At 45.6% G+C, this 16,823-nt stretch overlaps 1 protein-coding gene across 1 annotated transcript in view; it reads left to right on the forward strand.

The window, feature by feature from the left end:
- The window catches only part of LOC132157979 (A disintegrin and metalloproteinase with thrombospondin motifs 16), a 130,928-nt gene that overhangs the window by 42,907 nt on the left and 71,198 nt on the right, over nt 1-16,823 (forward strand). Inside the window, exon 11 of the mRNA XM_059567222.1 lies at nt 12,553-12,648. Within this exon, the coding sequence (XP_059423205.1) occupies nt 12,553-12,648 (96 nt within the window). The remainder of the gene's footprint in view (nt 1-12,552; nt 12,649-16,823) is intronic.

Genomic DNA, 16,823 nt, shown 5'->3' on the forward strand with positions numbered 1-16,823 from the left:
TTGACTTGTCAGTGTTGTTTTTTAGCTGCTGTAGACATCACCAGATAAGAGGTCTGGTTACATGGTTTCACCCAACCTAATGTATGGCATTAGTTGCATATTGTTTATTAAAATGACTCAATGGGTCAACAGCCTGAGACCCAGCTGAATATAAAGCATATAATTTCAAGAATTTGAAAAAAAAAAAACAAAAAAAAACTTCATGTAGCAATGTATTTTGGGTACTTCATACAAAACACATCCATGGCACCCAGAATGCATTGCAGCATGAAGCATGACACCATTGTTGAGATTCATACACTAATTCTTGAGGTCTCTGTGTGTCTAAGCATTCTGTGTTACAAAGAGGTTCATGAACAAAGTAGCTTAAAAAGAATAGACAAAAATATATATTATATAAATCTGCAGGATCCTATGCTTTGCAAAACATTTGCTATAGTCACTAACAGTAAAGTAAGAGCATAGACTAGGCTCCAGATAAAACCAGTTGATCAGATCGTTACATGATTAATTTTTTACCTCAGAAAGTAACCCACCTGATGATTTTTTTCAATGCTCAATGTTTTCGCCATAACAAATATAGTTACAGTTAAACAAAAAGTAACTTTGAAAAGAGTCATACTGCATAAGTACTGATCACCATAATGGTGACATCAAAATAAACTATTATTTTCAATAAACCATCAATGCCTCTGTTAATCTCTATATAACCTTTTTACATTTATGAAAGAAATAAAGTCAGTCTTGTTTATAATAAGTTAAATTGTTATTTACGATGGAGTTTGACATCAAACAAAGGTTGGGTTCTCTTACGAGAGTTCTCTCGTACTGCGTCTTAGCTAAGACGCTACGGGAAAAGTCTCTTTTCATGAAATACTGAAGCAAAAAATTATCCTTAATTTTGAATTTTTGTAAAGCGTATTTCCAGCAGCACACAGCCATAGGCGAGACGGCTCGCTCGCTCATTGGCTGCTCTGCGGCAACTGCACAGCCTATCGAGCGCAGGCTGATGCAACATCAAGCTTCGCGCCCTTCATGCCACTTCCCGCCGAAACGGGTGTGGCCCAACCCTATAAAAGGGACTCGAAAAGGCTGGCTCACCTGATTTTTCATCTCATCAGCGAAGCTCACGCATCGTTGGATCACGAAGGAAGCAAGCGCCATCTGATACGCATCTCAGCTGGACGAGCCACTTCTGAAGCTGCTGGCCTTCGCCGCCTTCCACTGCCGTTCCTGCTGCGCTCTCCGGCGCCTATATCCTTTTATATCCTTTTGTGTGTTCGCCCTGCGACGCACACTCGTAAAAGAGCTGTGTCTTTTTAAAGATGCCCTCGTGCGGCTCGTGCAGAGCCCCGCTCAGCGAAGGAGACCGTCACGTCATCTGTGTCTCCTGCCTGGGTGAGGATCATGCAGCGCTCGCGCTCGCTAACGGCGGCTGCCCCCGCTGCAAACTACTGCCGATGGTGACTCTGAGGACTCGCCTGGCATTCTTCTCCGAGCCTGCATCCTCCGCTGCGCCGCAGCGCCGCTCCCAGCGTTTACCGGAACCGCCTCCAGCTCAACCGAGCTCGCCGGTTCTCCCTGCTTCACCGGCCTCCCCTGCATCGCTTCCCGGTGGTCAGCGCCCGCTGTCTGCTGCCGCTTCCTCCGAGGAAGTGGATCTCAGGGCCGCGTCGGAGGAAGAGGACACGTGCTCTCTGCTAGCTTCGGGCAGTGAGGGTTGGGCGAGCTCCGCGGATCTCGCGCCTTCTGCTCAGAGGCCCAGCGGACGGGCTGATATCGAGAAAGAGCTGATGCGAGTGCTCACCAGCGCCCCCCTCTCATTCCCGGCTGGATGGTAGTTTCCTTTCGGATGAGCGTACTCAAAGCCCGCCTCATTTCTTCCTGAGCTTCACGAAGAGGTGGCAAAGGTTTGGACTGCTCCATATTCAGCGCGAACTCGTTCATCTGTCTCCCTAGCATTCTCCACACTGGATGATGCTAAAAACAGGAATTACCAGTCACTTCCGCCGGTGGAACAGGCGATAGCGACGCGAGTCGAGCTAGACCGGCCTTGCAAAGCTGTCAGCCACACCCCCCGCCTCCTGCTGCTTCATCGAAGCACCGGTGTACGAGTTCCGCTGTGGCCGAGCTCTCACCCAAGCGCGCCGCTGTTTCAGTTCCAGGAATTGTGACTGTCTCAGCGTTTTCTGCAACGCGCAAGCCTGCACAGTTGCCCGCTTGCCTGCACACAAAAGCAGTTATCACAACAGCTTCAGCAACGCAGCTTGAGACCCCGTTTTCGCTCTACTAGCCGTCGCCCCGCGCCCCGGGGACCACGGCAGAGGATTACGGTGAGGCCGGAAGCCCCAACCCATCCTAGGAAAGCGCCGGTGTACGAGTCGCCGCGGCCGAACGCTCACCCAAGCGCGCCGCTGTTTCAGTTCCAGGCATTGTGACTGTTTCAGCGTCTTTTGCAATGCGCAAGCCTGTACGGTTGCCCGCTTGCCTGCACACAAAAACCGTTGTCACGGCTACCCAGATATTTCCCGAAAAAGGTGTAATTTCTGGTGTCCCGGCCACGGCCGATGGTGCTATAAATGTAGTGACGATGCCCACTGCTGAGTGCCCATCTCCACATATAAACACAGCCCTTCACGCAGGGCTCGCGCCCATAAAAGCGACTCAAGTCGATCGCGCGCACTGCATAGTAAACGTGCCCACTCCTCAGTGCCCACAAACACTATGTCACACGCGTCATGTGGTTTCTGTAAAAACGAAACCCGTGCACGTTCATTCTGCCCAGGCAGACAGTGAGTCTAAAGCAGTAAATGTGCACGCTTACAGCCCACAATTACTCACAGAGAGCACGAGTCCCACGGGACCTGCTCAGCCCTCCCTCACTCGGTTAACCACTGTGGGGGGGTCGAGGACGAGCGATCTGCCCGCTGTGATCAGCGCGCTCCCCGCCTCAAATGTCACAGGCTTAACGCCCATGTTAGAGCACATCGAAGCACTGCCATTGCCCAGCCAACAGAGCGCGCTTCGCATCCAACCCCTAGCCATTCATGCAGACGCATGGTCAGCGCTTCCAGGGGTTTCGGATTGGGTGCTAGACATTATAAAGGGAGGCTACTCGCTACAGTTTTTTTCGACGCCCTCCGTGCTTTTTAGCGCGCGTCGAAACTTCGGTCAAAACAGAAGTAGCACACCTACTTCGAGCGGAAATATCAAAACTGTTGAGCAGAGGGGCTGTGGAGCCTGTATCTCAAGCTCAAATCGATGGCGGGCGGTACAGCAGATACTTTCTAGTGCCCAAGAAAGACGGGGGTCTCAGACCCATACTGGATCTAAGACAGTTGAACAAAGCATTGGCGAAACGCAGTTTCAAAATGCTTACAACCAGGAAACTCCTCGCGCATATTCGCAGAGGAGACTGGTTCATGTCAATAGATCTGAAGGACGCGTATTTTCAAATACAGATAGCGTCACGTCACAGGCGATGCTTGAGATTCGCCTTCGAGGGCCATGCATACCAGTTTACAGTCCTGCCGTTCGGCTTGTCCGTGGCTCCTCGTACGTTTACGAGGTGCATGGACGCAGCGCTCGCTCCTCTCAGACTCAGAGGCATGCGAGTGCTGAACTATTTGGACGACTGGCTGATTCTGGCTCAATCACGAGCGGAGCTCGTGGAACACGAGGCCATTTTACTCGATCACCTCGAGAAACTCTCAGTGTCCACTGGACGAAGAGTTCGCTGAACCCCAGGCAGACGAGACTGTTTTTGGGTATAGCTTTGGACTCACGTTCCATGACGGCGCGGCTGTCACCACAGCGCGCATTGGGCATTCAGTGAGCAGCGAATTCTCTCCGCTGCGGCGCGACCGTTTCGCTCAGAGAATTTCAGAAGATGCTGGGTCTCATGGCCTCAGCATCTCCAGTTCTTCGGTTGGGCCTGCTCCGCATGCGCCCCCTGCAGTTCTGGCTGAGAGCGCGGGTATCTGGTCGGCTGCGTCTCAGGGTCAATCAGAGCCGCGTTACAGCCCTGAAACCCTGGACAGCGAACGACTGGTACCAATCAGGTGTAAGCCTGGGGACTTCCTCGAAAGTGAAGATGGTGTCGAGGGACGCCTCCACTTCGGGATGGGGAGCGCTGCTCGAGGGCAGACTGTCCTTTGGCCTGTGGTCAGAACGGGAAAAGCTCCAACATATCAACTGTCTGGAAATGCTGGCAGTGGAGAACGCGCTGACGCGCTTTTGTCCCCGAATCAAGGGACAACATGTCTGTGGTGTCCTACATAAATCGCCAGGGCGGTCTCGAGTCCCGAAACCTGTACAGGTTGGCGGAACGTCTCCTGGTTTGGGCTCAGCGCAACTTGTGCTCGCTGAGAGCAGTTCATGTGCCTGGGCTACAGAATCTGGGTCCAGACAGGCTGTCCAGAAACAACATTCCCCCAAGCGAATGGTCTCTACACCCGCAAACAGTCCGGCTGTTGTGGGAGAGATTTGGCAGGACGGAGGCGGAGGCAGACTTCTTCGCATCCCACAAAAAACGCTCACTGCCCCGCGTTCTTTTCCAAGAACGAAAGCGCGCTGTCACGGAGATGGCCGTGCTGCCCGCTTTATGCTTTTCCCCCCGTCTCCCTCCTTCTGCAGGTGATAGAACAGGTGAGAGAAACGGGCTCCGTGGCCAGTGCCATTGAGAAGGGATCTCCTCTCGCAGGCCGGGGGCTCGATTTGGCACCCACAACCGGAGTTGTGGTCCCTCCATGTGTGGGCGCTCAACGGTTACCCGCTGATCTCTCAGTGGGAGTGCTAAATACCATCACTCAGGCTAGAGCTCCGTTGACACGACGGCTGTACGCCTCGAAGTGGTCGGTGTTCTCCTGCTGGTGCACAGCTCGGGGATGTTCACCCCTTAGTTGTGAGGTGACGGAGGTTCTCTCCTTCCTACAGGAGCTGTTGGATAAGGGCAGAGCCCCATCCACGCTCAAAGTTTATGTGGCGGCTATCGCAGCGTTTTCTGAGACAGCACTCGGTCAGTCAATGGGAAGGAATGATTTGGTCATCCGCTTCCTTAGAGGAGCTAGGAGGCTGAATCCTTCCAGACCTCCGTCAGTCCCTGTTTGGGACCTCGCGACGGTTTTGGAGGCCATGAAGGGTTCCCCTTTCGAGCCTATCCAAACGATTAGCCTCCAGCATCTGTCGTTCAAGACAGTGTTCGTGTTGGCTCTCGCTTCTGTGAAACGTGTGGGTGACCTGCACGCGCATTCGGTGAGCCAGTCGTGCTTGGAGTTTGGGCCTAATGACTCAAGGGTCATACTCAAACCTAGGCATGGTTATGTGCCGAAATCCCTCAACATGCCGTTTTGGGCTCAGGTTATTGGCCTGTCTGCCCTGTCGGTGTCAGGAGAGGATGGAGACTCGAGTCTTCTTTGCCCTGTTAGGGCTTTAAGATCTTATGTGTCTCGCTCCGCTGTCTTTAGACAGACTGAGCAGCTGTTTGTCTCATTCAGTGGACATTCCAAAGGAATGGCTGTTTCGAGACCGAGTCTATCCAGATTGATAGTTGACGCCATAGCGTTAGCTTACGCTTCCAGGGGCCTTCAGTGCCCACTGGGCGTTAGAGCACACTCCACAAGAGGCGTCGCCTCGTCGTGGGCGTGGTCTACGGGGATCTCCTTGCAGGATATATGTATTGCGGCAGGTTGGGCCTCGCCGTCTACATTTATCAGGTTCTATAACCCGGAGGTTCCCACCTTGCAAGCTAGGCTGCTGTCGGTATAGTCGAATCAGGGCCCTGATTGGAACTCTGAGATCGCAAGCGTTATGCGCTGCCGACTGTTATATGGGCAATATTGCGTAAGACCCGCATTGCCACATTGGTCAGGCCTTGCCTCGACTGTGTGATGTCATATTGCCGCATCTACGGATGCTGCTAGATATGGGACGGAGGCCCCCCCCCCCTCCTGGACTCTCTGTGAGTCCCTCGGGTGACTGTGCACTGTAAATCCTGGGCGTTGCTTCCAGGTTTATTGGTGTGTGATCCCTGCGCGCACGGCATTTTACATGGGGTTCCCGTAGCGTCTTAGCTAAGACGCAGTACGAGAGAACTCTCGTAAGAGAACGAGAGAACGAGTACTGCGTTCTCTGCCGTGCGTACGATTCACTCTGGTTCGCTTCGGCGATGAAATAAATCAGGTGAGTCAGCCTTTTCGAGCTCCTTTTATAGGGTTGGGCCACACCCGTTTCGGCGGGAAGTGGCATGAAGGGCGCGAAGCGATCGATCGATAGGATAGTGCAGTTGCCGCAGAGCAGCCAATGAGCGAGCGAGCCGTCTCCCTATGGCTGTGTGCTGCTGCAAATGCGCTTTACAAAATTTTTTGCTTCAGTATTTCGTGAAAAGAGACTTTTCCCGTAGCGTCTTAGCTAAGACGCAGTACTCGTTCCCTCTTCTAGGTCTGTTCCTCATTATACTGCCTTTAAAAACCATAGTCCTTTCAGTTCTTGTTTGTTGGGTCTGCCAGTTACAAGTCACTATGTGTGTCTTCCTTCCTCCTGTTTCCTTTGTTGACTTTACCCATGTGTTGGATTAATGAAGACTATTTTGCTTATCCTCTTCTATGTGTTCCTTCCGGCAGCGTAAAACGTGACAATCAGTTTCTACAAAAATATTGTGCAACAGAGCGGTTTTCAAGATTGATAATAATCACAACTGTTTCTTGATGAGCAAATCATCATATTAGAATGATTTCTGAAGATCATGTGACACTGAAGACTGGAGGAATGATGCTGAAAATTCAGCTTTGATCACAGAAATAAATTATAGTTTAAGAGATATTCATATAGAAAACAGCTAATTTAAAGTGTGCCGTATTTTTCGGACTATAAGTCGCACCTGAGTATAAGTCGCATCAGTCCAAAAATACGACATGATGACGGGAAAAACATGTATAAGTCGCATTTATTTAGAACCAAGAACCAAGAGAAAACATTACCGTCTACAGCCGCGAGAGGGCGCTATATGCTGCTCAGTGTAGACTACAGGAGCAATGAGCAGCATAGAGCGCCCATTCGCGGCTGTAGACGGTAATATTTTAACTTGATTCATTTCTCTTGGTTCATGTCAAATTAATTTTGATAAATAAGTCGCACCTGACTTGAAGTCGCAGGACCAGCCAAACTATGAAAAAAAGTGCGACTTATAGTCCGGAAAATACGGTAATAATTTTTCAAACCTTTACTGTATTTTTTAAGTAAATGCAGACTTGGTGAGCAGAAAAGACAATTTTACAAACCCCAACCTCAGTGTATAAGTAGATAAATGGCTTTGACCAAGAAACAGTTAGCAGTAACAAATGAAAATTAAATAATGATACTGATATAATTACTTTTTTATTATAGATCTTAGTTTTGAAACACTGTTTTTTTCACATTTTTAAGAAGAAAAATTGTAAATGGGTCAATATCACTATAAACTGCTTTTTGAGACTTCACAATTTACAAAATAAATATATGAGACTTTCTATTAAAATTTATATTTGTTGTATTAATGAGGCTATAGGCTATAAAATATATGAAAATAACTGCAAGCAGACAATTTTGGAGTAAACCACGAAATATGTCCACCCTGTCATGAAAAAATTCAAAGTAGAGTATATACATTTTCATTACACAATGATTATAAAAAGTAGATTTTCAGAAAGCTAATTTGTCCCTTTCTCAATAATGCATTTTACTTAGTGGGAAAAGGGTTTTGAAAAATTTTAATTACTGCAACGTATTTGTATCCCTATAAAATATACAAAAGTTGCACTTTCTTTTCTAAATAAAATCAAACAACAAAGATATTTGGTAGATATAGAGATAAGATATAATCACAGCAGAAAGGCAAAATGGGGGTGGATATTTCACTGAATAGATCAGAGGGTTTCTAAAAACCCAAAGTAATTTTGTAAAAATAAATAGTTTTTTATGGCAGTATAAAAACATAACAGTTTTGGATATTAAAGTGCCCCAATTGTGCAATTTTAAGGTTGCTAATATTGTTTTATGAGTCTCTTAAAACAGGTTTATATGCATGCAAGGTAAAAAAAAACGTTAGATTTCTCAAAAAATAGATTTTATTTCACCACATTTCCAAAATATTTGTAAATGACTCGTGCAAAGCAGTGCAAAGAGTCAGTCTCTATAAACCTCTCCTTTCCGTGAGCCCTCACTGCTGTGAATAGTCAGATGGCGCAGTACTTTGTGATAAGTCCAGAGTCGTAGAGATTGCCATGATGGAATGACAGCCAATTTGAGCCGGAGTCTGATGATGAAACGGTTGAACTGGCTGATCAATAAGAGATTAATTTGCAAGCACAACTGGAGTAGGACGTTTCAGTGGTATGTGTTAACAAGTTTGTGGTAATTAAAAGATGTGATGAAACAAATTTACTCTCACAGTGTAGGATACAGCGTCTTCTTGACATGATGTTAACCACACAGAAATTTTTACTGTTTGTGGTCAGGCATGTTGGCTATGTAGAACATGTGCAGACATTATGCAAATGTGTTACTTTGTGACATAGAGCCTCAACAGAAAAATATAAAAATTTCTGACGACTCGTTGAGGCAATTGCAAGCATGACACACTGCATGAAAGGTAATATTTGAAAAGGCATAATAGTGGCACTTTAAAGTGTTTAATTATTTTATAATCTGTTAATACATCTAGTGGAAATTGAAGATAAATTTTCATTAGACTGTAAGAGCAAAGCACAAAGAGAGGCTCATTTCAGAAGAGCAGCAGATGTCACTGAACTCTTTCTGTAGATGCTGAGCTCTCTCTGCTTTCACTGTGAATTAGTGTCTTGATATTGTCTGGCAGCGGGACTGTGATGAGCACTGTGTGATCGCTCTCCTCATGCTCAGCAGGAACAGATTTGAGGAGGTCTCGCTTTAACACACAGCTGCAGAACTTGTGCTGGGATCTGGACCGAGGTCACTCTGGCAAAAAGCAGTTTTTTCCTCCCATCTGTGCTCCCATTGTCAAAATATGATACAATAGTCCAGATGTGAGTAATACAGACACATCAGCGGCTCCTCGCTCTTCTCATAGAGTTAGTGAATGAGACGAGAATTGTGTTAAAGATGTAGAGATAAAGGAGCTGCTCTTACAGGACAGTAAGACGCTTTTAGGATGTCTGATGAATCATGAAGTAGGTTTTACAAATCATTGTTCAGTAAGAGACTTTTTCAATTTCTAAATCTAGAAAAAAATAATCTGAATCTTTTTCAAACTATACTGCATTTACTTAATATAAAAATATTAACTGTGTCTGAGCTTGATCAACCTTCAAGTGGATTTTGGTATAATGTTCCAACACAAGTAGTATTAGTTTATTTATTTATTTATTTTTAATAAAATGAAACTGGTTTAAATACCCCACAGTTTTAATAAAACTGCTGTCATATCAGGATGTTAAATTAAAAGTATTTCTGTTCGAAAGAGCTCTGCGTCTGGCAGAGATGTGAAGGCCTGTCACTTCTCATATCCATGATAATAACCAAATATAATCTCAAATGTTCTCTAAATGTTTGATGCAATAGTAATGACAGCAGTACTGAGGACAATCACTTGAGTATGGTGATTCTCTGCTATAAAAACATTACAAAAACCAAATAAACTGAAAATATAATATTTATTTAATTGTTAGAAAACAAGCAGAACACTTTATAACACTCACTTAAAACACTTTTTATGGTTACACTTTTGATAGTTCACTTTAGAAATTCTACATGTCAACTAGTTCTCATTAATTCACAAATACATATCTCCTAATTCTCATTAATTCACAACTACATATCTCCTAACTCTCATTAATTCACAGCTACATATCTGCTAACTCTCAAAGTAGACTGTTAGGTTTAGGGTTAGTAGAATAAGATGATATATGCTTGCAAAGGTTGTGTTGTGTGTGAAATCATTGGCAGTGTGAAAGTACAAAATCTAGCGACCCGGGAACAATTGCCAGGACACATTACCCATGTATTATCCGGAATCGCAGTGTGTTCTCCCTGCCCAAAAGTAGACTGAGGCCATCGGGCACATCCTGCCCCAGCATGGAGCTGCTGCTATGCGATTAAGTTCACCCCGCACCCTCCCAAGTTCAGAGGCGTCCACTTTACTTCAATGAAAGTGGCAGATGTCTTTTGTGCAGAGATCACAGTCCTGCTGGCGAAGGATGCAATAGAGCCGGTTCCTCCAGCCGATATGAGGACAGGTTTTACAGCCACCACTTCATCGTGCCCAAGAAAGGTGGTGGGTTGAGACCCATCTTGGATCTGCATATTTTGAACCAGGCCCTTCACAGGCTTCAGTTCAAGATGCTCACGCAGAAGTGCATCTTCAGGTGCATCCGTCCCCAAGATTGGTTTGTAGCGATTCACATGAAGGACTCATACTTCCATGTGCTGATGCTTCTGCGCCACAGGCCATTCCTGCGGTTTGCGTTCGAAAGACAGGCAAATCAGTACAAGGCCCTGCCCTTCGGGCTGTCCCTGTTGCCCCGTGTTTTCAAGGAAATGGCTGGCGGTGCGCCTTGCCTTGATCCATCTCAAAGAGTGCTTACGACGCAAGCATGTACTAGTCCACACAGTGACTCTTGTGTACATTAACCGACAAGGTGGTCTGCGCTCCGGTCACAACTCGCCCACCACCTCCTCCTTTGGAGTCAGAAGCATCAGAGGTTGCTTTGTGCTGTTCACATTCTCCTGGGGTGCTCAACAGTGCAGCCGATGAGCTGTCCCAAGCTGCACTCCCGGGAGAATGGCGACTCCATCCCCAGATGGTCCAGCTGATTTGGAGACATTTTGGAGCTGCTCATGTAGACCTGTTTGCCTCTCCAGAAACCTCTCACGGCCAGTTGTTCTACTCCCTGATCGAGGGAACACATGGCACAGACGCATTGGCACACAGCTGGCTGCAGGCCCTGCCCAAGTATGTGTTTCCCCCAGTAAGCCTTCTTGCACAGAGACTGTGCCAGGGCAGGGAGGACAAGGAGCCGGTCCTGCTTTTGGCCCCCTACTTATGCTCCTTGTGACACCCCCTCCTTGTCCGATTACTTTGTGGAGCGGGTATATTTTCCCAGTGTTATCCAGTCTTACTGAGTAATTAGTGCCATAGTAGCGGTAGCTGATCTTCTTGTGCTGAGCCCTGGCCTGCACCAGAAATTAGGGGCGCAGGTGGCTAACACAGGACACTGGAAGGGTCACTGTGACACTTTGGTAGGGATCCCAATTCGTCGGTCATCCGATGTGACGTCAAAAGTGACTGACATAAAGGGAACGTCTCAGTTACGTATGGTAACCCTTGTTCCCTCAAGGAGGGAAAGTAGATGTCACGTCCCGTCGCCACAGCTCCTGTACCCCCGCCGAGAGGCCGGGTCTCCGGCTGTGCTCATCAGCGAAAAACCTGAAAATGCAGTGCACCTGCTGCCTACTTATACTCACACTGTGATCAGCGGCAGCTGGATGCAATAATCGCATGCCAATGTGCATTGGCTTGTTTAGTTTACACTCAAAGTAGATTGGTCAATATATGCGATATCACAATTCGTTGGTCACCGATGTGACGTTTCCTTTCCCTCCTTCAGGGAACGAGGGTTACCATACGTAACAGAGACATTACCCTTTTTATTTATTTGAATGTTTATTTATTTATTTATGTATTTTTATAAATGTAGTAAAGTTTAAGTTAAAAGGATGTTAAAAAAGGGTGGCAATGGTGAACCAATAAATAGGGAAATTGTGGCATTTTTAAATCCACAATTAATTAGAATTAATTAATTAGAAATGAACAAAAGAGTTAATTAAAAAGTTCCATAAGTTCCCACTTACAGTGTTTGTATGTGAAAATCTAACTGTGATAATCATTTAAAATGTGGTAAAAAATTCGAGATGAAGGTGATTATTATTAGTATTATTATTGTGTTGCCACTAAATGCAAATTTAAAAACTGCAAATAAACCAAAATAATACATATAACTAGTGTAATATTTCAGTCTAAATTAGTATTATTATTATACATTATAGCTGTAATATTATAAAAGTAATATTTATGGCTGGAATTTTTTTTTCTTAAAATATTATTATTACTATTAAAACTGTATCAGTGTTAAAATAGAAGTTTAAAATGGTGGTAAGGGCCAAGCCAAAAGTAGAGGAAATTCTGGCATTTAAAGACCAAACTTTTAAAAATATTAAAAAAGTAACTAAATTAAATGCACAAAAAAAGTATTTTCTAATCTGTCATATGAATGTTTAAATGTACAAACTAAACAAAACAAGTCCCCTAGTTGCAGAATCACCACAAACAGAGAGTTTGACATAAGCTAAAACAAACCAGACTTGTCATTATTATATCCAGAGAGCATTAATAACATCTATCCATTACATAGTGTGCTGTAATCCTTCATTTGTTCAGTAGAGCTATAGCTCAGACTTCTGTCACAATTCTTGGCAGATCTCTGTTGGTTAGTCTTTTATCACAGCTTCTTTAATAAATCCATATCACTGTGTGTCACACAGGACATCTGTAAAGCCCTGTGGTGCCACCGGGTCGGAAGAAAATGTGAGACCAAGTTCATGCCAGCCGCCGAGGGCTCAGCCTGTGGTCCAGAGATGGTGAGTAATGCTCACAGTATGCATTCATGTCTTCAGAAGCATCTCGTCTTCAACAGAAATCAAATCACACTCTTTTTCTTGACACTAAAGGAGTTTAATCATTACCATCATCTCGTGGTTCTTCAGCATGTGACATTAACCCTGCGGGGGAGAAAGGCTTTTAGGGGTTTTGTTGTTCTTTCAGATGGGTTTTTAACAGATGTTTAGTGTCTTAAACCAGTGTTTACAGACAATGAGTGAACAATTCATGCTGAGAATCCTGAAAGCACAATCCAGAATGTGACAGTGATGTTCACAAGAGAAGCAGAGGAGATTCATGTGAGATTTCACTGTCACTGTACTGAAGGCTAGAATAGATTCAGTTCGACAGGGAAACCTCTGCCAAAGAGAAGTTTGCATTGAAAGTGTATGTGCACCAGAAAAATATTTAAAATGTATATTTATAAACTGCACTTGCTGATAATATACAAACTCGATTCCAACAAAGTTGGGACACTGTACAAATTGTGAATAAAAACCCAATACAACGATGTGGAAGTTTCAAATTTCAATATTTTATTCAGAATACAACATTGATGACATATCAAATGTTTAAACTGAGAAAATGTATAATTTTAAAGTAAAAATAAGTTGATTTTAAATTTCATGGCATCAACACATCTCAAAAACGTTGGGACAAGGCCATGTTTACCACTGTGTGGCATCCACTCTTCTTTTTATAACAGTCTGCAAACGTCTGGGGACTGAGGAGACAAGTTGCTCAAGTTTAGGAATAGGAATGTTGTCCCATTCTTGTCTAATACAGGCTTCTAGCTGCTCAACTGTCTTAGGTCTTCTTTGTCACATCTTTATCTTTATGATGCGCCAAATGTTTTCTATGGGGAAAGATCTGGACTGCAGCTGGCCATTTCAAAGTCAAAGTCAAAGTCACCTTTATTTATATAGCGCTTTAAACAAAATGCATTGCGTCAAAGCAACTGAACAACATTCATTAGGAAAACAGTGTCAATAATGCAAAAATAATTGTTAAAGGCAGTTCATCATTGGATTCAGTTATGTCATCTCTGTTCAGTTAAATAGTGTCTGTGCATTTATTTGCAATCAAGTCAACGATATCGCTGTAGATGAAGTGTCCCCAACTAAGCAAGCCAGAGGCGACAGCGGCAAGGAACCGAAACTCCATCGGTGACAGAATGGAAAAAAACCTTGGGAGAAACCAAGCTCAGTTGGGGGGCCAGTTCTCCTCTGACCAGACGAAACCAGTAGTTCAATTCCAGGCTACAGCAAAGTCAGATTGTGCAGAAGAATCATCTGTTTCCTGTGGTCTTGTCCTGGTGCTCCTCTGAGACTAGGTCTTTACAGGGGATCTGTATCTGGGGCTCTAGTTGTCCTGGTCTCCGCTGTCTTTCAGACCAATTTCAGTACCCAGATCCTCCTTCTACGCAGCCATGATGTTGTAATTGATGCAGTATGTGGTCTGGCATTGTCATGTTGGAAAATGCAAGGTCTTCCCTGAAAGAGACAACGTCTGGATGGGAGCATATGTTGTTCTAGAACTTGGATACACCTTTCAGCATTGATGGTGCCTTTCCAGATGTGTAAGCTGCCCATGCCACACACACTCATGCAACCCCATACCATCAGAGATGCAGGCTTCTGAACTGAGCGCTGATATCAACTTGGGTTGTCCTTGTCCTCTTTAGTCCGGATGACATGGCGTCCCAGTTTTCCAAAAAAGAACTTAAAACTTTGATTCATCAGACCAGAACAGTTTTCCACTTTGCCACAGTCCATTTTAAACGAGCCTTGGATCAGAGAAAACGGCTTCTTTTTTGACCTATAGAGTTTAAGCCAGAAACGGCGAATGGCACGGTGGATTGTGTTCATCGACAATGTTTTCTGGAAGTACCTATTCCTGAGCCCATGTTGTGATTTCCATTATAGTATCATTCCTGTATGTGAGGCAGTGACATCTAAGGGCTGAAGATCATGGGCATCCAGTATGGTTTTCCGGCCTTGACCCTTATGCACAGAGATTGTTTCAGAGATTTTCTGAATCTTTGGATGATATTATGCACTGTAGATGATGACAACTTCAAACTCTTTGTAATGTTTCTCTGAGAATCTCCTTTCTGATATTGCTTCACTATTTTTCGCCGCAGCATTGGGGAAATTGGTGATCCTCTGCCCATCTTGACTTCTGAGAGACACTGCCACTCTGAGAGGCTCTTTTTATACTCAATCATGTTGCCAATTGACCAAATAAGTTGCAAATTGGTCCTCCAGCTGTTCATTATATGTACATTTAACTTTTCCGGCCTCTTATTGCTACCTGTCCCAACTTTTTTGTGATGTATAGCTCTCATGAAACCAAAATGAGCCAATATTTGGCATGACATTTCAAAATGTCTCACTTTTTAACATTTGATATGTTATCTATATTCTATTGTGAATAAAATATAAGTTTATGAGATTTGTAAATTATTCCATTCATTTTTTACTCACAATTTGTACAGTGTCCCAACTTTTTTTGAATTGGGTTTGTAATATTGATTAAACAAAGGCCACTTACTGTTAGTGTCAAGGCGAGACTGGGACTCAGTTGCAGGTGCTCAAAAAGGTCAGTTTATTGGATTGGCTTTTAATTTCAAAGGACAAAAAATAAAAATAAAAAGTTAACAAACAAAAACTATCCAGGAACAGGGCAGTCTGGAGCAGATCCAAGGGGCCTCCTGGACGAATTCCACTAGGAAATCCACTGATGCAATGCCCAGATAAGCTGACAGGGAGGCGGGGGCGCTGTTGAGGAGGAGAACTGGTGGCGCGTTGCGGCGCGGCGAAGAAGAGGTGATCGCCGAATCGGGCCAAATCGGGCCAAATCGGGCCAAATCGGGCCAAATCGGGGAAGTCGTGGCCTAATGGTTAGAGAGTCGGACTCCCAATCGAAAGGTTGTGAGTTCGAGTCCCGGGCCGGCAGGAATTGTAGGTGGGGTGAGTGCATGTACAGTTCTCTCTCCACCCTCAATACCACGACTTAGGTGTCCTTGAGCAAGGCATCAAACCCCCAACTGCTCCCCGGGCGCCGCAGCATAAATGGCTGCCCACTGCTCCGGGTGTGTGCTCACAGTGTGTGTGTGTGTGTGTTCACTGCTCTGTGTGTGTGCATTTCGGATGGGTTAAATGCAGAGCACAAATTCTGAGTATGGGTCACCATACTTGGCTGAATGTCACTTCACTTAGCACGGAAGGCTGAAGAGTAGCGCTGCCTGAAAGCAGGAGGAAGAGGGAAAAAACAAACTAGAGGATGAAAACAAAACGGGCACGATCTCTGTGCAGGCTAAACAGGAGATGTGGACAAAGCTGAGACATGGACGAGAACACGAAGATCTGACAACAGACAGCACACATGAGGAGACTAAATAGAGAAGGAGTGATTGTCATGATGCAGAGCAGGTGATGGTGACCAATAACAAGATAATAATGAAACAAGGGGGCGGAGACGGGCACCACGGTGACACAGAAGCACATGGTAAGTGTAAACAACCACACACACTATAGGAAAACAGACAGATCAGCCCAGGGACGCGACATTACCCCTCTCCCGAGGAGCGCCCCCTGGCGCTCCAGGGAAGGAACCACCACGCTGCCGGTTGAAATCCTCAATCAGCGACTGATCCAGAATATCCCGAGCCGGGACCCAACTCCTCTCATCCGGACCATATCCCTCCCAGTCCACCAGATACTGAAATCCCCGACCTCGACGTCTGACATCCAGCAACCTCCTGACAGTGAAGGCTGGGGAACCATCCACTAGACGGGGAGGGCGGGGGGGGTTAGTAGCAGATGGGTTAAGGCGAGAATGAAACACGGGCTTGACCCGAGAAACATGAAAGACTGGGTGTACCCGACCAAGTATGGGAGGTAACTTGAGCTTTACCGCCACCGGCCTCAATACCTTGGTGATCTGATATGGCCCCATGAACCTGGGGGCTAACTTCCGAGAAGCCACCCGGAGAGGAAGGTCCTTGGTTGACAGCCATACTCTCTGACCACATACGTAGCGGGGAGCAGGAATACGGTGACGGTCAGCCGCTGCTTTGGTTCGTCTGGAAACCCGAGCCAAGGTTTCCTCAGCCCTCCTCCAGGTGCGGCGACACCTGCGGACGAAGGCTAAG

Source organism: Carassius carassius, chromosome 15 (assembly GCF_963082965.1).
Source record: "Carassius carassius chromosome 15, fCarCar2.1, whole genome shotgun sequence".
Lineage (NCBI taxonomy): Eukaryota > Metazoa > Chordata > Actinopteri > Cypriniformes > Cyprinidae > Carassius > Carassius carassius.